General features: G+C 47.9%; 1 protein-coding gene and 1 long non-coding RNA gene across 5 annotated transcripts in view; both read right to left on the bottom strand.

Annotated features, from left to right (window-relative positions):
• The window catches only part of QSER1 (glutamine and serine rich 1), a 59,884-nt gene extending 43,556 nt beyond the window's left edge, over positions 1-16,328 (bottom strand). For 2 of the 4 annotated variants that reach the window (XM_083164298.1, XM_083164301.1), the window contains exon 1: positions 15,914-16,327. In XM_083164298.1, coding sequence (XP_083020424.1) covers positions 15,914-16,017 — 104 coding nt within the window. In that variant the 5' untranslated portion in view covers positions 16,018-16,327. Of the gene's footprint in view, positions 1-15,913 lie in introns of all 4 variants that reach the window. The other 2 variants (XM_083164300.1, XM_083164299.1) reach the window with 2 other exon arrangements.
• LOC146045472 (uncharacterized) overlaps positions 1-24,926 on the bottom strand; it is a 365,523-nt gene that overhangs the window by 166,216 nt on the left and 174,381 nt on the right. The gene's annotated exons all lie outside the window — the stretch shown is intronic.

Below are 24,926 nucleotides of genomic sequence, written 5' to 3'. Positions count from 1 at the left end.
TCAGCGCTGGAATATTCGGCCGTTCATGTAATAAATGTAACAACTGACAGTGTGCCGATAGGTAACAGCCCTCACCGTGCAGGTTGGCTGAGGCTTGGCTATAGGCCTTCCTGGGTAGCACTCAAGCTCAATACAGTAATAATGCGGATCATCCTCCCACTACTAGAGATGGGCTTGTTCTCCAGAACTGTATCCACCTCTCATCCTAGAACATCACAGCTGGACCTTATGGCAGGAGATTAGTGGAGTTGGGACTACAATGGTCAGGCCGTTCTTTCGATCTGGGATGAACGGCCGTTCGGTTGTATAGGCGTGTACGCTGTCCCGATTCCTGCTGCATGATCGGTAAACTGACAAAAAATGGTCTTGTCCGTCCATACTCGGTCGGTTGAAGGTTCAGTGCTGTTTAATATTCATCTTACAGGACGGGCCCATATCAGAACAAAAGTCTAATGTGTACGCACGTTCGATCGATATGCTGGCCGTTCTTGCTATTATACTCCCAGAGCTGGAACGCCTATGTGGGCGTTGACTAGAGGCATGATCTCTCCTACAGCACAAGAAGCGTTCACCTCTCCCTCATTATATTTTCCTCCTATCTTTATAGCGGTTTGCCGTTTGCCTGTCCCTAGTCACCCCACCAGCTGTCTACATGTAGACGCACACCCCATCCTTATAGTGGTTTGCCATACACCTGTCCCTAGTCATCCCACCAGCTGTCTACATGTAGACCTGCCACCTGTCTACATGAAGACGTGCACCCCATCTTTATAGCGGTTTGCCGTATGCCTGTCCCTAGTCACCCCACCGGCTGTCTACAAGTAGACGCGCACCCCATCTTTATAGCGGTTTGCCGTATGCCTGTCCCTAGTCACCCCACCAGCTGTCTACATGTAGACGCGCACCCCATCCTTATAGTGGTTTGCCGTACGCCTGTCCCTAGTCACCCCACCGGCTGTCTACATGCAGACGGCCAGCTACACCGTTCTTCAGAGCGGTTTGCCGGACATAATTTTTTACGTGGCACTACAAGAACCTGTGCAGCAGGGGTGTTTATAGACTGCATGGTCGTGGCCATAGCAGCAAGAATGCAAGCACGAACCTTTCTTTTCCACAATCTCATGATGGGAGTGATAGAAAACAAACGGAATGAACAATCGTGCGTGTTCTCTGCCCAGCCAGCACTGATGTAAAAAAAGAAAATCGCTTTCGTTTAGGTTCTGTACTCACATTTTGGTATGCCCTTAACCCAGCCCATTATGATAATTTTGTTTATATATGAGGTGTCAATAGCCCGAATCGAGAGTGTGTGTACGGGGGTACAATCTTTTTCTTGCGATTGTTTGGACGGGAGTAGATCGAACGTCGCAAGTAAAATTGTATAGGTGTATACGCGCGTATCGGCTGGTGTTTGTGGACAGTAGATCGCGTCTATGGTCAATCGAACGCTCGAAAGAAAACAGGGATTGTATAGATGTGTACCCAGCTTAACTAAAGCCTAGAATTACTAAATGGTTTTATACCAGGGATGGACAATTATTTTAGCTGTGGGTTCAATTGGCTGGTTTAAGTAAATAATGGGCAAGAGGCCAAAGGTGATGGACCGGGCCTATATAGTCAACTACCAAGCACACATGTAAACCACAAATATGGCTGTAACACATGGGGCAGGGAGAGAAGAGGACCACTTCATTAAATAAACACCCCTGAGAGAGACGATGGGTGGCCGTAATTCATCTGGGGATCAAGCTTTTAGCCATGCGGCTCCGACTTGATGATGGAACTCTCTTCCCCGCACAGTCCGACAGGGCCCCACTCTAAAAACCTTTAAAAACAAGACTTTCCTGTTTACTCAAGCATTTCCGTAATTACCTTAAATATCGTTTATACTTCATTGCTCACCTAAAGGCATTGAATATGCTCCCTTGAGTCCTATTGGAGAAAGAGTGCTATATAAATAAAAATATGATTATTGTTATTAACGAGGCCTTTGCACGAGATTGAAAGCCAATAAATATTATCGGAACAACGTAGCAACCTTGGGGGATGGTTTGTCCAAAGTTGGAATTTCATCAACTATGAATTTTCTGAAAGTGAATGCTGCAACTATGCAAAGTGGATTCCGACGACACCGTAAAACAGAAAACCCATTACTGCGGCCATTTAGTTTTGTAGCAAGGATTATAGGACATCACCGTATATTTAAACAGCAAATGGTTTTCAGGATAATGTCCCAATAAACCAGACCTCTAATCTAGGCCACCACCACTACTCAGGCTTATTTACATTCCTCCACTGCCCAATGATATATGTAGCACTGCAAGAAGATAAAAGAGCACAAACACTGTGTGGGAGTAGAACATCTAGAATGTGGGATAAACACATAGACCGTCCCGTCTGCAAGCAACACCAGCTCCTAAATACAATGCACATTCCCTAAGAGGATGGTAAGATGGTCGCGACATACAGAACTGAACCAGTACACAGAGGTCTACGTACACCTGACTGCAGAGCGTACCTCGCCTTTAGTGTGAGTGCCAATAGGACGCATGCGAGTACAGAGTGCATAAGACAGATAATTTATTGCTGTGTTATTAGTGAAACACAACCAAAAAAAAAAAAAAAGACAATTATTCTTATCAATTTAGTCTCATTATTGAATTGTTTGGCCATTTTTACACTGGACAGCGCCATATTCCCTTGTTTTCGGCAGAATCCTGCATCCTATACCTCATTGGTTATGGATTAGCAGAACAACGGGGCGGAGTCCGACCATACCATGGTCTACGGCGTATAGTCAAAAGTCTATACTTAGTCGACCAGTTTTACATAGACAGTGACGCAGAATCGACGGGAGGCATGAGATCGACGAGAACCTGTTCAACAGTAGTAAGGTCGACATGGGTATTTCGTCTTTTTTTGGTGCCGAATGTCAGAGGGGTGCCCATGGACACTATGGGCCTTATTCTAGTTCACTCTTTCCGACAAAATCCTTCTTAGTTGGACAAAACCATGTGCACTGCAGGGGGGCAGATGTAAAATGTGCAGAGAGAATTAGATTTGGGTGAGTTATATTGTTTCTGTGCAGGGAAAATACTGGCTGCTTTATTTTTACACTGCAATATAGATCTCACTTTGAAGTAAAATCCCACCTAAATCTAATTATCTCTGCACATTTTACATCTGCCCCACCTGCAGTGCACATGGTTTTGTCATCTAAGAAGGATTTTGTCAGAAAGAGTGAACTAGAATAACCCCCTATGTGCAGTGTCCCCACGCATGACTCGCTGCACTTGCCATGCTTTGGACACAGTTATATTCCTACTCTATGTCCACTTTGATTGTAGAGTAGAAACCAACTGGACCGGCAGCAAAAAAATAAAATAAAAAATAAAAAGACGAAAAACCCGTGTCGGCCTTGGTTCCCATAGATCAGGGGTGGGGAACCTCAGGCCCGGGGGCCGTATGCTGCCCCCGTAGTCGGTCTGAATGGCCCTCCCACCCGCCTGGCAGCTTTGCCGGGAGTCAAGTACAGGGGAATTCTCGCAAGAGGGCGGTAGTTCTCGCGAGATTCCTCATAATCAACAGCAGCTGGAAACTGTCAGTCTTATTCAGCGGCAGTCGCGGGAGCGTGGGACGGCTGCAGCAGTACAATTTGTAAGTAAATCTTTTACATATGGCCCCCCAAGGATTTTTTTCCCATACAAATGGCCCTTGGCACAAAAATGGTTCCCCACCCCTGCCATAGATGCTTGCCTGCTGTCGATCCAGTGTCACGGTCTATGTAAATCCCGGCCGATCACCTATAGAGGTCTAACTAGATGCCGTTGACCTCAGCCCAGTCGATCCGCCGCCTGGATACCATCTCATTGAGTCTCCCAATCAACAAGCTACAGGCAGCTCTGAATAGAGGAAGTTTGATTATGGCCACCCCATATACATCGCTCTAATGCTGTCTGTGCTCACATCCAATCCAAATTCGATTCCGATGCGCGGCACCTGCAGCACAGTCTATTTCTACGACAGAACGAGGGCCATGAGCGCCAACATCTGTGAGGGATGTGCAATATATCCGCTAAAAATGGCAGCGTCACTCTCATTTGTTATATATATTTTTTTTTATAATTTCTTATATAAAAAAGGTAGACATTACGGTCAATAAAAACGCTTGCTTGCCAATTTTGACAAATTCTAATTATACGCTTGAAAACAAACTGTAGAATTTAATTTAACAAACTTCCATCCCGCACCAATGGCGCGGAGCAACCAGTCAGTATAACCAGAGTCCTACAAAAACAGAGCTCACAAATGGAATCAGTCCTGCTTATTAACCATGATGCATCGTTGTAATACGACACAGAAATGCCGACACAGATCCTGATGAAATCCAGGATAGACAAATACAGGACTATAAATTTCCTTACATATAATGAATGGTTATAATAAGCCACAAATGAGAAACTGGAATAAAAACATAAATTAGGTCTCCACCATTATTGGTCCACAGTGATTAGGTCAGGGCTTGACAAATGTTTTTAAAATCTGGGAGCCAGGATGAATGTGTAGGAGCCAGACAAACTAAAAATAGGGACAGTGCACGCCGAAGGTGTGGAAAAAATTTACAACGCAATGCCTATTACACATGCCACACACCCATTACATGTTATTCCACATGCCATAATGCCCATTACACGTTATGCAACATACCGTAATGCCCATTACACATTCTACCAAACACCGCCATGCCCATTACACATTAAGCCACACAAATGCCCATTACACCATGCCACACACCATAGCACCCACTAAATAGGGTTTCAAGGTTCAAATGATAACAGGCAGGTACAGCTGGTGAAAACTCATTTAGTCCTCCTAATAAGACACAAAGCACCCTTACCTTTCCTTGCCACACACATGCCCCAGGTAATGCCCCTCCACAGTGCCACATCCCCAATTCCCCCCAGTAGTGACACATCCATGATGCCTCCTGTAGTGGCTGGGCAAAGGGGGGACTGGGCTCCCGTGGCTGGGCGGAGGGGAGTGAGTTATGTCGCGGAGCTCACATGGGGGGGGGGGGCTGTCACGGAGCTCCTGCAGGCTGCAAACACGTGGAAGGGGGACGGAGCTTCAGCAGCCAGGGCGGAGGGGGATGTCCATGGATCTTCCGCAGCTGGTCGGAAGGGGGACGGAACTCCTGCAGCCGGGCACAGGGGGGGCGGTCACAGATCTCCTGCAGCCGGGCAGAGGCAGGGACGGAGCTGCTGGCGGTAAGCAGAACCTCCCTGATAGGTCCCGCAGCCGCTGCACTTAATTTAGAATATACCAGCCTGCGCCTGACAGGCTGGGCGGGGGTCGGGGACCACGCTGCCGCTGGCCTGAAAGGAGGGGAAGACGGGTGGTCGGGCTGCTGACGACCAGATTCTGCTTCCTCCCTCCCTGCAAAAAATCTGGTCGCCAGGAAGCAGAATCTGGTCGCCGTGGCGACCTGGCGACCGGTATTTGTCGAGCCCTGGATTAGGTCGACATGGTCTACATCAGGCATGGCCAAACTGTAACCCTCCAGCTGTTGTGAAACTACACAACCCAGCATGCATTGCCACAGTTTTGGCATTCCTTAATAGCAAACCTGTGGCAAGACATGATGGGACTTGTAGTTTCACAACAGCTGGAGGGTTACAGTTTGGCCATGCTTGGTCTACATACTTGGCATTACCCATTACCTGGTTATAACTGAAGTTAAAGAGAGATGGGGAAGAGAACATAGTTGGAATTGAAATAAATGGGTAAAACGTATTGTATAAAAGGCCCACTATCACTGTAGGAGTCCTAAACATATACACTGGATTATTAATCATTAGAAAACAAGTTCTACTGCTAACTAGCACTTTACACTCCTGATGGTGTGGGAGGTGACAATGGCTGTCAAGGAGCTGCTGAATAGTGTATTATACATTCCCCCACTTCAGGTCAGCAGGTGGCTCCCACCTTTAGTGGAGAATAACGGCCTGCGACAGGATGTGAGGCCAGGAGATTACACACACACACACACACACACACAATGTAGAACATATGATTTTCAATAACAAAACATTATTGAACAAGGCAAACATGTGAGCGGCGTAGAAACAAGTAATAACAGCTCTACCATGGCAACACCGGAACTAGCCCATTGTAACGTGTGAACTAGTTAGAACATAACTATGGGAATAAATATACAGGAGAGTAAGGGAAGATATTCCACTGCACACGGCAGACTTCCTGTCGCTGTGACACACTGCAGGTATGCACGGCTTCAGCCAAAATTAGCTAGAGACAGCAAGAGATTGTGTTTGGCTGCATAGCCCATACAAATTCCAGGTCAAGCATCTAAAGCCGTCATACATATACTCGTTACCAGCTCGTTAAAATGACGGACCATAACAGTAACTGCGCCCAAGGACAGAGCAACACTTACGCTGCCGGCATGTAGAACACGCGGATTACACCCCCCCCCCCCAATAGAGGTGAGGTGCAGCATAAGCCTTTTATTATATAGGATGGAGGTGTCAACATTTGTAGACATGTACATACATATAGGATGTATTTTCATTCTAGCACCATGCATCTTTCACAACCCGTGCAGTTCCTCTTCCCTGCCTGGGGTGTCGCTCTCTGCTGTGCTAGGAAGGGAAGAAGAACTACACGGGTTATGAAAGGTACTGCGTGCTAGAGTGATCACTTGTTAATGGCAACTCAATGTTGACAAGTGAAATATCAACATCCTGCGGGCAGTGGAAGGTTAAAAGGCACCTATAAAATAAGGCGAGGTATCACATTCGATACCTCTTCAAACGACCCAGCAGCTCTCTGAAGGCTGTCAGCCGACTCACTGCCCCAAGATCCTGTACGTTGCATGCCACCCCATTCACTGCATCCCATGCCACCCCATTCACTGCCCCAGGATACAATGTGTCGCATGCCACCCCGTTCTCTGCCCCAGGATACGATGTATCATTGGTGCATCGGTAAAAATTTTCAGATAGAACACACAGACCAGTCATCGGATTCCTAAGTACGTGACATACCATACACATGATTTATCGTCCTTTTGCGTTGATATCATGTAATAAAGGAAAGAAAAGAATATAGGTCAAATCGTACTAGTGTATGGACACGTTTAGGGATTCGCACTACATTTTCATCAGTGTTGACAGGACTGCCGACAGTCATTGGCATGATGCATGTTGACAATGCAACATTGTCATTTATTGGTATAGATCTATACTTGCATGTGGAAACACAAGAACGTGTGTATGTAGATAAAAATATATAAAAGCTTCCAAATTCATTTTCTAGAAAATATATTGAATTTGATACATTTCAGACTTCTACTCAGGATCAGCCAGCATAGAACTTTCACATAAATGTGCTGAGTATATATTTTACACAAGTGAAGGCTGAATTATTTATATTATGGTCGGTAAACACAGGGTAATTCCAAGGCGATTCGCCAGTTGACACTGGCATTTTGCGGATACCATTTAATGAAGCTGCCAGTGAGGATCTGTGAGGGGCCTCCCACTTCTCTTTCTACCCTGGTTAGAGTCTGTTTGTGCTGTTCCCTGAAGGGAGTAGTACACACTGATGTAGGAAATGTTCAATTTCTTAGCAATTTCTCACATGGAATAGCCTTCGTTTCTAAGAACAGACTGCCGAGTTTCACATGAAAGTTCTCTTTTTCTGGCCAAATGTGATGCCCCAGATACTCAAATAGCTCAAAGGAAGGCCAGTCTTATAGCTTCTCAAATTAGCAAACCCATTTTTAACTGTGCCAACATAACTGCACAAGGGTTTTCTAATCATCCATTAGTCTTCTACCCAAGGGATCTGTACTTGGACCGGTGCTTTTTAATATCTTTATTGGTGATATTGCAAATGGAATTGAGGGTAAAATGTGCCTTTTTGCAGATGACACAAAGGTATGCAACAGGGTAGACACACCAGGAGGGGTAAAACAAATGATTGAGGATCTAGGCAGATTAGAGAAATGGTCAAGAGAATGGCAACTACAGTTTAATGCCAAAAAATGCAAAATCATGCACTTGGGTCTCAGAAATCCAAAGACTCAATATAGTATAAATGGCACTATAATGGAAACTACTGAGGAAGAGAGGGATCTAGGTGTTACTATTTCAGGGGACTTAAAAGCAGGTAGGCAATGTAACAAAGCAATGAAGAAGGCAAGTCAGATGCTTGGTTGCATAGGGAGAGGTATCAGCAGTAGAAAGAAAGAAGTAATAATGCCACTGTATAGGTCATTGGTACGACCTCACCTAGAGTATTGTGTTCAGTTCTGGAGGCCATATCTCCAGAAGGATATACTGTAAATACATTAGAGACTGTACAAAGAAGGGCAACTAAAATGGTGCATGGCCTACATCACAAAACGTACCAGGAAAGACTAAAAGATCTTAACATGTATACTTTAGAGCAGAGAAGGGAAAGGGGGGACATGATAGAAACTTTCAAATATATCAAGGGCTTTAACAAGGTCCAGGTGGGAGACATTCTTCACAGGAAGAGGAGCAACAGAACACGAGGACATGCACTGAAACTAGAGGGAGGAAGATTCAGGGGAAATGTGAGGAAGAATTTTTTCACAGAAAGAGTAGTAGATAAGTGGAATAGCCTCCCAACAGAGGTGGTAGACGCAAATACAGTAGTACAATTTAAACATGCTTGGGATAAGCATATTGATATCCTTACAAAAAAAATAAGGATCAAATATGGTTTGAGGTAACATGTTTAAAAAAAGGGGCAGACTAGATGGGCCAAGTGGTTCTTATCTGCCGTCAAATTCTATGTTTCTATTAACATCATTATCAAACACAATGTACCATTAGAACACTGGAGTGATGGTTGCTGGAAATGGGCCTCTATTCACCTATGGAGAGATGCCTTTAAAAAACAGAAGTTTGCAGCTAGTATAGTCATTCACCACATTAACAATGTATATGTATTTCTGATTAATTTATTGTTATCTTCATTGAAAAAAACACAGCGCATTTCTTTAAAAAAAAATAAGAAAAAGTTGAAGTGACCCCCGAACTTTAGGACGGTTACCCTCATTGTTATACTTTGCACCACATCTGCTACAAGATATGCCATTGTGTTGGCATAACTGGTCCATATAAGGAGGAGCCTAGCAGGAGAAGAGTGAATGACCAGGGCAGTGTGTGACATAATGCAATCTATAACCGAGGGTGGATTAATGGTCTTTCCTCCCTGAGTAGCAGCCCTCTATAAATCACTTCTAGACTGCTGGCAAATTGGTATTAACAACAATGATGCATCAACCATACACCATCGTAAGGCAGGGAAATGAACCAAATTCAGATGCATGAACAGTCCACTTCCTTTATAGCCTTGTCCATTATTATTATTATTACAGTAAGGAGCCGATTTAGAGTCACAAGCACAATGATCATAGTAGTTCAGAACACTGATTTACGCCCGGCATCTGCAAGCACAAAGCCGCCCACTGATTTAGCATCAGCTAATGCAACATTATCATTACTATCCAGATGCTAGGTGCTTGGGGCTTCCCTGTATGCACAGAGCTGTAGACACATCCACACAAGTTAGGGTGACTCCATTGTCACCACACAGTTCCCACTCCAATTTCGCAGGAAGAAGTTCTATCCAACGCAGAATAGCACAGATGTACAGAAAAGCACCTAAGCACAAATTCGCTGTTTGCAACAGTGCAGTGTCTCCGAATCAGACCTCACGTGTCAGCATAGTCGTTTCATACAACCGCTGACAAATACGAAGTGCTTGAGTACGTGCGAGAGCTCAGAAACAATGATCATTCACCTGGCAGTGTGAACAGGTAACTCGGGTCATCCGATATGGGTGCCGTTCACAGCATAGGGAGAGGCAGATCGCAGGTGCATAGAGATGATGTCATCTCCAAGCGTCGGCAATAGAGTTCCAATACATCCGTGTGCCGACACGGGTATAACCTGGGTCAGAGTTGCGGTGTGATAGATGCCAGGTCTGGAATGGAATTGGAGTGTTCCAAATCCTTGCTCAGGCCTGGGATTTGGATGTGAATAGGGTATTCATGAAATGCCAGCGATCTTTAGATTATATGGAACATTAAGCTTTATTGACAATGTAAACATGGACAGAATAAGGTTCCTTACACAACGTCCTTACTACAATCCCTATACAATGGAGCAGGACAGTCCCGTAACAGCATATCAAATACCTTTACAGCACAACAGCAGACTACAATGACTAATTATGGGCTTATACAAGGGGTGGGCAAATCATTCATCTGGTGGGATTCATGAGCAGTTTTCAGTGAAAGGCTGAGAGCTGAAAGTGGTCGACCGGACCGTAGCAATCGGATGCTCTGCATCATGGGTCCTCAAACTGCGGCCCTCCAGATGTTGTGAAACTACAAATCCCAGCATGCCTTGCCACAGTTTTAACACTCCCTTATAGCAAAAGTGTGGCAAGGCATGCTGGGATTTGTAGTTTACAAACATCTGGAGGGCCGCAGTTTGAGGACCCATGCTATGCATTGTTTGCTGCTGTCTGGACTCGGCTCCGCCACTTATAGAGTGCTATGCATTCGGCTGTTTGGTTCCCAGCCGCAGGAATTGCCAGGAGCTGGTGATTATTCACTGCGATGCTTGGCCGGTAACCACACTGTAATGGCAAAAAGTGCTGCAGCAACAACTGGGCCGGCACGGATTGCCTTAAGAAAGGCATTTGGCTCACAGGCCATAAATTGCCGACATTAAGGGGGTTATTCAATTGACTTCCCTCGCAATGTAGGTGTGCAAAGCCCGACCAAACTAGTGGGCACTACACAAGAAGTCCTGTTTTTGTTCTCTGCCGGGTGACCTTTCCGACATTTCAGCTCGCCACCCCCAGGGTGGGGGTGGGGGGGGGGGTAGCGGGTGTTAGCTACCCGTGTGCAAAGCCCGACCAAACTAGTGGGCACTACACAAGAAGTCCTGTTTTTGTTCTCTGCCGGGTGACCTTTCCGACATTTCAGCTCGCCACCCCCAGGGTGGGGGTGGGGGGGGGGGGGGGGGGTAGCGGGTGTTAGCTACAATGCAGATGCCGGCAGCCATACTTCCAACAAAGCTACATTTGAATAGCTCTGTTGGACGCCCTCTAGTGGCTGCTGGCGTGAAAACGCTTTGAATCTGGCCCAATAAATCTGTCTGGTTATAGCCATATATAAGATATATACAAATGTTCTACACTGGACATCTTTTGTGTACAAATAAACAGTACAAAATAGATTGTGTATAGAGAGGTAACTGATACAATTGCTTGTCACCGTGCAAATGAGAATATTTTTGGCTACCAAACTTAAGACACACACATGTATATGAAGCTGTTGGCCACATGAGCACCCATACTGTCACATGTACAACGGCCTACCTGCGGCATCGGAGGCCTTGACGTCACAACGATAATGCTCAGCTTGTAAGCACTAGATCAGGCATGTCCAAACTGTGACCCTCCAGCTGTTTTGAAACTACACATCCCAGCATGCCTTGCCATAGTTTTCTCATTCATTCAGCAAAACTGTTGCAAGGCATGATGGTAGTTTCACAACAGCTGGCGGGCCATAGTTTGGACATGCCTGCACTAGATCTTTCATTCAGAGACTACATCGTCAAGTGTGTACCCAGTAAGGAATTACGCCGGACGCAAGCAAGAGCTACTGACCTGTGCAGGTCTGTCTCCGCTCAGAATTATGCAAATTAACCCGTGGTTTGCCCGCCCCTTCCAAAAGTTCCATGGTCATCCAGGTACAAGTAAGAAAACGGGTGTACACCCAACTCATAGGGGGAGGGGCCCTAAACTGCACACCCTGGACATATGAGGTGCTACCTGCTGAGACCTGTAGTGCAGCAAGCAGGAGGAGGAGATTGCAGGTGCACACTAAATAATATAAATGCTAGACCTTTTAATATCATTGCTATATTGCATTTCTTAGGTTATTAGCATAATGATGGCCATTATTACCGGCTTGTCCACCGCGTCCAGGTTACCTCAATAGGACAAGTCCCTAACACTACTCTGAGACAGGTCCAGGGTACACCCAACTCAGCAAGAACCCTTGTATTATACAAAGCAGCAAGCCTAAAGATTAATAAGGAACATGACATGTTCAGATGTTCCGAGGAAGAGATAACAAACTAGCCACTTAGCAACGGAACACAAATACATCTCATTTAGTGGCCCAGAGACACAAATATATAGATGTGAAAATGCCCTTTACCTAAACACCAATCCACGAGATTACACAGGTACCACAATGCATTTAACACCAGCATTGCTCTTCCAAACTACAAGTTTTTCTTGGCTCCCTGGACACATCTGGCCACGCCTTTGGGAGACCTCACTCTGTTTTACTTAATTGGGACCGACCTTGCTCCGTTCTCATATTTAGGAAGAAACTATTGGGATTAATGAACTCCTACAGAAACAAACATGAACTATTGAACTTCGGGGCAGCCCTGCCAAAAGCCCTACTATTTATAGCCCGGCTGACTACAAGGAGAAACAACACACACAAGGGTCTGTGGTTCTTGGTTAGTAACTCTACACATTGTTGCATGTGATCTACCAAATGCATCATTTGATGCATTAACTAAAAAAAAAATCTGTTAGGAGCCTATTTAGCAAATCACATTCGTGAGATATTGCTACCAAACTGCATTTACAGAGTAATGCTGCGATAACCAGTTTTCAACAACAAAAGTAGATTGTAAGTTTGACCAGGGATTTTGTCGGGTCTCCACACTGGGGTCCCTGTTTCCACTGCACTGTGTTCCCGGGTTTTTCCCAGACAGACAGCATTTGTACGGAGGGGGGGAAAGCAGGGCAGTGGGTGGTGGCCGGTGGGCATCAGCGGCTAGGAAGCAGGCAGTGGCAGTCAATGACAGCCAGCAGGATCGGTGGGGACCGGCGGGTGGGCAGAAGGCAGCAGCTGCTCAATGGCCATCCTCTCCTGCCCGGGTCAAAAATTCAGGGTAAAGCCGTGTACACACGGCAGCGATGATTGCTGAAATCGCTGGGAATATGGTCACTGGCGACCATATCCCCACTGACGGGAGTGTGCCCCGGCGATAAATCGCCGGGTGCGCGCTCCCGTTTTCAGCCCCGTTCTAATCGCTCCTGCAACCAGCTGATTACCTCTGCGGCACCGCCGGCAGAGGTTCCCTTTCATCAGCGACCATCTCTGGTCGCTGATGAAAAGGAGACACTGAGCAATATATCTCCCCCGTGTGTACGCACCTTAAGTGTCGTTTCCACGGCTCTTTACCCGCTTAAACCCCTGATTGGTTCCTGGGTCACTTTACCCGGAATTTTTACCTTGTACCCTTTTCCACTGGCAAAATTCCTTGGTCGGTGTGTTATGTCAGTGGAAAAGCGGTATCAGAGGGCTCAATGAAAGATTGACAAAGTATTCCGTAGCTGGCCCTGGTAACAATCATCCTTTTAAGGATCTATTAGAACAGTGGTTCCCAAACTTTTTGGAATCATGGCACCCTAGAGTAACAATTTTCTTCACGGCACCGCCAGGCCAAAAGATTCTTATTGAGAAACATAGAAAATTGTGTTTATAGGTCATCCTTAGACCCGTTATGTGGTGAGGGATAGGATTCACTTCTGTTTGTTCATGTATGTTATGACTGGAAGCCACAAGCACTGGTTTTACATTGACCATAAAAAATTTCAATTGGTCCTGGACCACAAACTCATGGCACTATTGCAAGTGCCCCGTGGCACCCCAGGGTGCCATGGCACAGTTTGGCAAACACTGCATTAGAACTTTTAACTTATGGAGCTACCTCCTGCAATAGTTACTGGGAGAGGAATCCAAAAGGATCCCTCCTCTGCACTTTCTGCTCATACATGCGCAGTCTGCAGACAACGCATTACTACCGGCTCCCAAAAAGTAACACAAACCATAGAGTTTAGAGAGCGGCCCATACATGACTCCACACCAGTAAGCAGCATCCACCCCATGGTTTGATCTATGTTGGCACAGCAGGTGATGCAACATATGAAGTTTACCATCAGCCACTGTGCAAAAAGATGAACATTTTCTAGAACAGAACAGATGCCTACCCACCCTGTGTACTCCGATCCCTAGGTTACATAATAATGGGTACACGATACACCAGGGCACGGGGTATACAATATACCAGGGCACTAGGACAGTGGCATATGGTACATGATACACCAGGGCACTAGGACAGTGGCATATGGTACACGATACACCAGGGCACTAGGACAGTGGCACGGGTATACAATATACCAGGGCACTAGGAATGTGGCACAGGGTACACAATACACCAGGGCACAGGGTATACAGTATACCAGGGCACTAGGACAGTGGCACGGGGTATACAGTATACCAGGGCACTAGGACAGTGGCACGGAGTATACGATATACCAGGGCACTAGGAAAGTGGCATATGGTATACAATATACCAGGGCACTAGGACAGTGGCACAGGGTACACAAGGGCACTGGCACGGGGTACACGATACACCAGGGCACTAGGACAGTGGCACGGGGTACACGATGCACTAGGACAGTGGCACGGGGTACACGATACACCAGGGCACTAGGACAGTGGCACGGGGTACACAATACACCAGGGCACTAGGACAGTGGCACGGGGTACACAATACACCAGGGCACTAGGACAGTGGCACGGGGTACACAATACACCAGGGCACTAGGACAGTGGCACGGGGTACACAATACACCAGGGCACTAGGACAGTGGCACGGGGTACACAATACACCAGGGCACTAGGACAGTGGCACGGGGTACACAATACACCAGGGCACTAGGACAGTGGCACGGGGTACACGATACACCAGGGCACTAGGACAGTGGCACGGGGTACACGATACACCAGGGCACTAGGACAGTGGCACGGGGTACACGATACACCAGGGCACTAGGACAGTGGCACGGGGTACACAATACACCAGGGCACTAGGACAGTGGCACACAATACACCAGGGCACTAGGACAGTGGTACTCAATACACCAGGGCACTAGGACAGTGGCACTGGTACACAATACACCAGGGCACTAGGACAGTGGCACTGGTACACAATACACCAGGGCACTAGGACAGTGGCACGGGGTACACAATACACCAGGGCACTAGGACAGTGGCACAGAGTACACAATACACCAAGGCACTAGGACAGTGGCACTGGTACACAATACACCAGGGCACTAGGACAGTGGCACTGGTACACAATACACCAGGGCACTAGGACAGTGGCACGGGGTACACAATACACCAGGGCACTAGGACAGTGGCACAGAGTACACAATACACCAAGGCACTAGGACAGTGGCACGGCATACACGATACACCAGGGCACTAGGATAGTGGCACGGGGTATACGATACACCAAGGCACTAGGACAGTGGCACGGCATACACCAGGACACTGGCACTGGTTACGCGATACACCAGGGCACTGCCACGGGGTACATGATACACCTGGGCACTAGCACAGGGTACACGATACACAAGGGCACTAGGACAGTGGCACGGGGTACATGATACACTTGGGCACTGACACGGGGTATAAGATAGGATACACCAGGGCACTGGCACAGACCACAGCAATGGCTGGGGGAGGCAGGAGCAGGTCTGGCAAGTCTGTCAGTCGCTGGTCACAGCCTCACACCGCGGCCTGCTGCTGGGGTGGGTCCTCGGCCTGTCGTGGATGTCCCCCCGACGGTGGCTGCGCCCTGCTGCGGGAATGTTTACTGAGCGGAGAACCCCGTGCTGTAACGCAGCTGTAGGCCTCGCATCCCCGGCCTGTCCTGCACCGCGCCCGCACGCCGCTCCAGCTTACCTGGGCTTGATCCCGGCCGCGCTCCGCTCGTAGGCCCAGGCGGCGGTGGAGGCTGGGGCCAGCGGGTCGGTGAAGGTGGGAGTCGGGTAGTTCCTGTCCATCATCCGGGAGAGGCGGGGGGTAGGGGGGGGACGAGGCTGCGTTTCCTCGCTTCCAGCCCCTCACATCGTCCCCCGGGGGGTGTCGGAGAGGCGGGGGGGGCCCGTGTGATGGCGGCGGCGGAGGCGGGGGTGACCTCAGGCTCTCACTCCGTGGGGATGAGGTGCATGGTGAGCCTGGAGCTGCTCCCCATGTTGGTTTATTTCCCAGGATGCACCGGTCATCATGGCGCCTCCTCCTCCCTCTCCCCCTCCTGGTAGCAGAGGCCTAGCGCAGGCGGCAGTACTAGGCCTCAGCCAGCAGCAGCAGCAGCAGCCCCTCCAGCAGTGGGAGCATCTGGGCTAACGTCATCCTCAGGCCTCAGCACCATCATCATCATCATCATGTGTGCTGACACCCAGACATGCCCCAATACATGACCTGTCACAGAGCATTCCACCGACCCTGCCCTGTGCATTCCATCAGCCCTGGCCCAGTGCATGCCCCCATCAGCCCTGTCACAGAGCATGCCACCCTGCCCTGTGCAATCCATCAGCCCTGTCACAGTGCATGCCACCCTGCCCTGTGCATTCCATCAGCCCTGTCACAGTGCATGCCCCAGTGCATGCCCCATCAGCCCTTTCACATTACATGCCTCCCCCCCCGCCCTGTCACAGTACATGCCCCCCATAAAGTCTGTCACAGTCTTTCCACCAGCCCTATCACAGAGCATGCCAAATCAGCCCTGTCACAGTGCATGCCACCATCAGCCCTGCCACAGTACATGCCCCCATCAGCCCTGCCACAGTACATGCCCCCTACCCCCCCCCCCCCCCTCGGCCCTGTCACAGTACATGCCACCATCAGCCCTGCCACAGTAAATGCCCCCTACCCCCCTCAGCCCTGTTACAGTACATGCCCCCATAAACCCTGTCACATTGCACGCCTCCCTCCCTCAAGTAACAGCGCATGTGTCCCTCTTCCCTGTCACAGAGCATGCCCCCATCACCCCTGCCACAGTGCATGCCCCAGCACATGCTCCCATGTAACATGCCCCTCACCCCTGTCACAGTGCATACCTCCCTCAAGTAACAGTGCATGCCCCCCTGTCCCCTGCCACAGTGCATGCCCCCATGTAACATGCCCCAGCACATGCCCCCCCTCACCCCTGTCACAGTACATACCTCCCTCAAGTAACAGTGCATGCCCCCATGTGACATGCCCCTCACCCCTGTCACAGTGCATACCGTGCATGCCCCCCTCTCCCCTGCCACAGTGCACGCCCCCATGTAACATGCCCCAGCACATGCCCCCATCACCCTTGCCCCAGTGCTGCACATTAAACTCACTCCCTCCAAAGCATTTACCCTCATTGTCTGCCATATAGCAGATATACCACATACTGAGCACCAGGACACCCAGTGCCATAGCCAATACATCACCTTTATAGTCCAGGCTGAGCAGCTTTCTCTATACTTATGAAAAGTAGTCAGATTCAAGGAAGTAATTGTGTGGAAAATCCCAAAAGACAGGGAACACTGCGGCCCCTCCACTTTCAATAAGAAAATCAGACCTCTTATGAGGCCTACACATGGGACGATTTCAGCGTATTTTCTAAGCGATCTCACTGGATCACTACATTGCTCTATGTTTAGGGGCCATAGCGATCACGATGCTAGTCAGGGTAGTCTCATAGCAGAACACTGTCCCAGACAGATCGCTCAGCACACAGCGCTGAAACAGCGGACTACACTGCTAATGACGCTTAGAAGCCCCCAATTAGATTTTATTGGGGGCGTCCTGCTACATTGTCAGGCTGGATATCTAATAATAAACATACAGTATAGTAGTGTATGAGCAACTGCATTACATTTTCGTTAAGGAGAAGGATCTTTCAGATCCCTGCCAGCCCATACTGACTGTCGCATGTACAACCAAGTGCTACACATGTCAATTTTGCTCACCAGTGGTCTCTATCATCATCATCACTAATGTGTCCATTACACATGCGGAAACGCTAATTCCCAGATGTATAAAGTAACGAGCGGGCTAATGCATTATCAGGGGCCTGTTGGGGCCACCTGGTAATCAGCAAACTTCCAAAACGGAAAGTTTTCACTAAAATTAGATTATATTCTGCCCTCTAGTGGTAAATAATAACATTACATTTAACTGCACGGTCGTGAAGGCTTGGCCCCAAAACGAAACAAATACCAAAAATAGACTTCAGAGAGAGCAAAGCACTTCTTCTATTCTTCAGTCTCTGGGGGAAATTTACTAAAGAAAATACGCCTAAAATAGACGTTTTCATACAAGAAAAGATGCATATATTATGCATATTCGTATTTTCGGCATTTACTATGCCAAAAATACGGAGATTCCTATTTGTATTCATGGCACATTCGTATCCGTATTTACAAATGTATACGCCATCGAAAGAATATGCCCAGGAATCAACAGTAAATTTTCCCCAGAGACTGAAGAAGGGCGTTACGTATAGGCAGCGCTACTACTGTCGCCAACTGGTGTGGGCATATGTATAGGCAGTGCTACTACTGTCGTCGACTGGTGTGGCAACTAATGTGGAAATATAGGTTTTTGTTTGGTAAGGGATAAGGCGCTACATCAGATTAATTATAGATAGTTTGAATACTTAGCTTCTTATGGTTGGTGGTGATCAATTTTCGTCTCCTGTGCTTCTTCTTATATAAGAATGATCCTCGTTGTTGTTTAATATATGGATAGAAGAGAAAACAATTGTTTAGTGATGAGGGAACTTCACTGTAAACGTCCCTAGGGAAGGAAAATATGTCCCAGTGTCTACATGTTCATACCTCACTTACATAGACATGTAGTGAGAGTAAACTCATCTGGGTTTCTTTTGGTGAATGAATCTCATGTATAGATATCTTCCTCATACGTGAAGATTCTTCTTATGGGGGTATCTCACATGCGAGAATGCGTACCGGTACTCACGATAAAGTGTGCAGTGTCACATTCATAAAGGTTTCTTTCTCCATTCGAAAATGCTTCTTTAAAATTTGTATTTTATTATAAAAATCTTTTCAAAAATCAATATAAAATTTCATTGTGTAAGGGGCATTACGGTGTGGGGTATAATGTGTAATGGGCATTACGGTGTGCTGCATATTGTGTAAGGGTCATCATGATGTATAATGGGCATTACTGTGTGGTATAATGTGTAATGGGCATTACTGTGTGTGGTATATGGGCATTATGGTGTGCAGCATTATGTGTTATGGGCATTACGGTGTTATTGGTACTTTTATGTGGCCACGCCCCTTCCCCATGAAGCCACGGTCCTGCATTTCGCCACGTGCCTTCGGCGCGCACTCTCCCTATTTTCACTGTGGTGGTGGGGGCACCAATTCCCTTTCTGGCACAGGGCAACAAAATGGCTAGTTACATCACTGGTGCTGTGTAATGTGAATAAGATTGTGCTCCTATGTGGTGTAATTTGGAGTGGGAGTACTATGGTGTGGCCATGCACCTTCCTTGTGAGACCACAAGTCTTTCTTTCAGTTTGGCTGCCCCTTTGTAAAGTATGGGAGGGCGCAAATTTACAATTTGCAGGAGGGGGCCGAACACCCTAGCACTGGCCCTGCTGGAGGCTGCCGCCAGACATACACACCAATACCGGGTTTCCTCCTGCCAGGCATTCCCCACCTCCCTTCAGACTAGTGTTCGTGGGGGATAACATCTGGGTGCTGGCTGGCTCTACTCCTTTCCTGGCTGCCACTGTCCAGACACCTCCACTGGCTTCTCTTCTCCGGATCTGTGACAGCCGCCAGCTGCCGCTGTATGGATCTGGGAGGCACTGGTAGGGTGCCGAGTGGGCAGAGGAAGGATAGCGGGCAGATGTAGACTAGCGGGACAGAGGGTAGCGGGTGGTCAGAGGAAGGCTAGCGGGTAGGCAGATGGAGGATAGCGGGTGGGTGGTCAGACGAAGGCTCTCAGGTGGCAGACGGTATCTAAAAGCAGGTAGTATCTCACTGGCATGCCGCACTGGGCTTCCTAGCTTATGATAGTTCATGGGGTGCCGCACCCTGCACCTAGATATAGCGCTAGGGACCCCCAACATACAGAGAAGCCTTGACGTGGCTTGGGGGCATATCATACACCTGTGCAGGTATATGTAACCAATTTCTCTGAATTCTATTATCATGTAGCTTTCAAGATTGGTTACTAATACCACTCAGTGTGCTGGGGGAACCAATGTCTTGTTTTACTCAGTATTAACCCCTCCATTGCATGCACCTGAATGGTATTACTGAACTAATTTGAGCATCTACCACTATCTGTATTTAAAAGTCGGCAGATGCGCACTGGATCAAATCACAATCTTATTACCTGTCCATTATTTTTTCTCTTCAGTATAACTAACAAGAAAGGCTTCATAAGAAGAAATATAGGTCACATGTATGCCTGGAATAAGTAATGTGTATGTAGAAATAGATCTAATCTTTTTATATAAAGCTCTGAATATAGGTCATTAGGCGACAAGTGCCTCCAAATGGCTGTCAGGTCATAAGTACTTTACTGAACGCTCTTCAGCTGTCCACTTTGACGTTCCAAATGAATTGTGCAATGAAGAGGGCATCCATCAAAAATAAAACCTATATAGAGACACCCTAACTCTATTTCCCCTGTGTATATGTGTAATTCAATGGTCCGGAGGACCCCAGGCTATGTTTTCTAGATCACCCAGCATGTGCGCTGTGTGACACCGTCACTTTAAAAAAAAAAAAAACATGCACCATGTGGAATCCGGAGGATCGCGTTGGAGAACCTGGCCGTTGCAGAGGCTAACCCCCCTTGATATATCGCATGTGGTCTTTTTGCATGCAAGATATATATCGCATTCAATTCCAGACAAGCCTGCCTGACTCGAATGTAAATCGTCCTAATGCAGTGGTTCCCAAACTGTATGCCTAGGCACCCTGGGTTTTGCTGGGGTGCTTTGGGTTGGTAGTCTACTACCAATACACACCAGTGGCAATAGCAGGATTTCTAGAGGGGGATTTCCAAATGCAGTCCATAATCTCCCATTGGCCCTTATTCTGATTGAGTCGGACGGCTGCGTGTGCGGTCGGACGGCCGATGTTTGGTGTTTGCGCATGTGCAGAGGCGTTTCTGCGCATGTGCAGAGGCGTTTCTGCGCATGTGCGAACGCCGCGCACATCCGAATACAGCGTGAATTCCGTATAGAAAGCGATTCGTCTGAACAATCCGAGCAGGGGGTGGAGAGGGGCGTTAAGGGCTGTTTGGGCTCATTACGATATGCGTACGCCCCTGTGTTTCATGGGCGTTCCCATGAAAACGCTGGGCGTACGTATGCTAATCCGGCCATGATGAATGTGTGGGGGGCGGACAGCGGACATAGCCGGATGCCAGCTGCCCACCCATATCCCTGCTTTCACACGGAGAAATGTCCGAGTGTTCTGGAGCACTCGGAGCTGTCTGACCGCTCGGTCCATCATTCGATGGTCGGCGACCATTGGAGGATGGGGGAGGTTCCCATAGATGGGGGGAGTTGTTCACATGAAACATCCACTCGTGGTCCGTTCGGTCGGCGTCTTACCGCATTCGGACGGTGTGAGCGATCCGTACGGTAGGCGGGGCTAAGAACACTTGGTGCCTGTGCAAAATACGCATCCGTCCGATCTTACTAGAATAAGGGCCAATATGTAGAACATTGGAGCAAGGGTGAAAGTTACTGGGAGAGAGGTAGAAGAACCTAGTGTGTAAACATTGGTATTTTTATACACTGAATACTGTATGGACTACACAGTAATAATATTTATCACTATAGATTGTCTATAGTACAGGCTGTATCAAATTAAATAATATAAAGTGTTCAGGAATAAATATACAAACATAATCAAACCAGTACTGCACTTTCTAAGCTCACAAACTCCCACCTCATGGTAAGGCTCCTGTCTCTTCCTCCTGGCAGCTGCTCTCTGGTCCAGTGCATCGAATGAGAACTAAAGCCCCCCCACACACACAAAGCAAACTTGACAGAGGCTGTTACCACTGGGCATGTGCAGCAGTTCTGCTCTGTCCCATACGCTGCATAATGTTGCTGCAGCTCAAGTAATCCTATTATATATACCATTGCTATTGTAGTCACAATTTGAGCAACTTGCCAATTGGTGGTGGTGGTGGGGTCTGGGCATCCGGAAACCCCCCTGCGTTTGCCTATGCACACTCTTTCATGTGTATTTCAATTCAAAACCTTCAGTCCCATTGAGATGTCTCTGATTGTACTTTGTATGTTTTAATATGTTTAGTCGATCTACACACAGTATATTTTGATGTTACAGGAATAATAAGCAGTAAAATAAAATTGGTTTAATTAAAATATGTCAAATAAATCATAATCATCCTAATAACTTTGGACTGTTAATGTTAGAAATTATTAAAAATGGTTTATCATTTTAGCTAATGTCTAGCAAAGTTCACAGTGTTAATATAATAAGCAAGAATCATCCCGTCCCCCATTAAAACATTAATGCAAAAAAAAAAAAAAAATCAGTTTTTAAGTTTTCAAACCCCCCCCCCCCCCCCCCCCCCTCCTTTACAACTCTCTCCCCTTTACTATCTTTTCTCTGGAAGCTCCATCGGAAGCTCATGAAACCTAATACTCCTGTGTGTCTGCTTGCACTGCATACTGGCCCTTATTCTGGTTCACTCGCAAAGGCAAATTCCTTCTCAAATAGACAAAACCATGTGCACTGCAGGTGGGGCAGAAGTAATTTGTGCAGAGATAATTAGATTTGTGTAGGGTTTTACTTCAAAGTGACATCTACATTGCAGTGTAAAAATAATGCAGTCAGTATTTTCTCTGCACAGAAACAAAATAACTCACCCAAATCTAACTCTGCACAGGTTACATCTGCCCCCCCCCCCCCCCCCCTGCAGCGCACATGCAGGGCCGGGCTATGCGGAAGCGCTTCTGTTTTGGAAACACTGGCCGCACGCTGATTGGCTGAGATTCAGCCAATCAGCGTGCGCCGTGCGGCCAGTGTTTCCAAAACAGAAGCGCTTCCGCATAGCCCGGCGGATAGCGCTTGTTATTTCTTATTGACTGCAGGGACCCCCCCACTGCCGCCGCCGCCAGCTTTACAGCGCCGCAGGACAGGTACCCGGGCGGCAGACACCGGGGCGCCCCCACCCCGACTTGCCTGGGGCGCTCTGGTGCCTTGCACCGGCCCTGTGCACATGGTTTTGTCTATTTGAAAAGGAATTTGCCTTTGTGATTGAACCCGAATAAGGGCCACTGTCCTAACATGGGGATACCCATAAAGTGCTGGGCATTTGCCTGGTCCAGCGTGATGACCGCCCGCCTGCTCTCTCTAGAGCCATTTGCCCCCGGGGTCTGCACGTGCACAAATATGCACGTGTGCATGCACAGACCCCCACCATAGGAACGGGACCGAATTTGCCCCGTTCTGAATGCTTGATCTTTTTACATGAGTCTCAAGGACAAATACCTATTATTTCTGATATCCACAAAGACAATGGGGCATACTGTACTGTATCAATTAATATTTGCAGGATATCTCCTGAAAATACACATTTTAATGTATCCCCAGCATTTATGTACAATAGACTGCAGCAGATATTGAAAATATGTAATCCATCGTCAACCTCAAAAGCAGTTTATGTGTGGACTGTTTGATTTCTAAATTTACCAAGTTCCAGAAGGGTTGAGCCCCACCAGCTCTTGCTATCTTCAGATGGCATTAGCTACGGTAGCCTTTCATCTGCTTCATTTTTTCTTTCTTGAAATTTAGATAACACCTCCACTACAGTGTCCTCCTCTACACCAGGGTCTGCGATCCCCCTACCTGAAAAGAGTCAAAGCTTTGTGGAAAGGGGCGTGGCATCGCAGGGAGCCATACAGAAGTCAAAGGGGGGGGTTGCTTAACTGGGAATGTTATAGAAAACCTCACTCCGGTGGTGTATGGGCTGCCTCCGGAGACTCTTCTTACACTGCCGACTCCTTTCCAGTGACAGGAGCCTAATACCGCAGGTTAATGTCACTGCAGCACCCAGCTCCTATTACTCTGGAGGAGCCATCATTTTGGTGTCACCCCTTGGAAAGGTGACACCCAGGAGCATCCAGAACACCCTTTTGCCTTTAGTGCTCCCCTATAATTATTATTTCTGTTATAGTTTAGGTACTCTTTATCTAGAAGGGCGGCCATCGCGGGCATCGCATGTACTAAAAAATCGCATGCGATGCGACCGACGCGATGACCGCGATTTCCCATAGGGAACAATGTTCAATGTCCCAATTGACCCGATTTTCCTGTTCAATGTCCCAATTGACCTGATTTTCCATAGGGAACAATGTTAAATGGCCCACAGAGGCCAAATAGGCACCCTGAAGTGTGAAATGGCCCCCCAATTGTTAACGCCACGATCAACGTCAACCCGAAGCGTGGAGAGCGCAGCGAGCCCGCGAGGGGCGGCGGTACGCGTCCTACGACCTTTTCATACCCCCACTATCCACGTCGGCGTGGAGTTGAGAATAGAAAGTGTGGCGAGCGCAGCGAGCCACCGAGCCCGAAGCGTGGCGAGCGGACGTGGACACCTTCACAGGTATACTCGTCCCCTCGCGGGCTTCACAGCTGTCCGCGTCCGCTCGCCACGCTTCGGGCTCGCTGTGTTCGCCACACTTTCTATTCTCAACTCCACGCCAACGTGGATAGTGGGGGTATGAAAAGGTCGTAGGACGCGTACCGCCGCCCCTCGCGGGCTCGCTGCGCTCGCCACGCTTCGGGTTGACGTTGATCGCGGGGTGGCGTTAACAATTGGGGGGGCCATTTCACACTTCAGGGTGCCTATTTGGCCTCTGTGGGCCATTTAACATTGTTCCCTATGGAGAATCGGGTCAATTGGGCCA

The sequence above is a fragment of the Crinia signifera genome, chromosome 11 (assembly GCF_055691185.1).
Source record: "Crinia signifera chromosome 11, ASM5569118v1, whole genome shotgun sequence".
Lineage (NCBI taxonomy): Eukaryota > Metazoa > Chordata > Amphibia > Anura > Myobatrachidae > Crinia > Crinia signifera.
The sequence above is the reverse complement of the archived record's forward strand: the minus strand, read 5'-3'. Positions and strand labels throughout refer to the sequence as shown.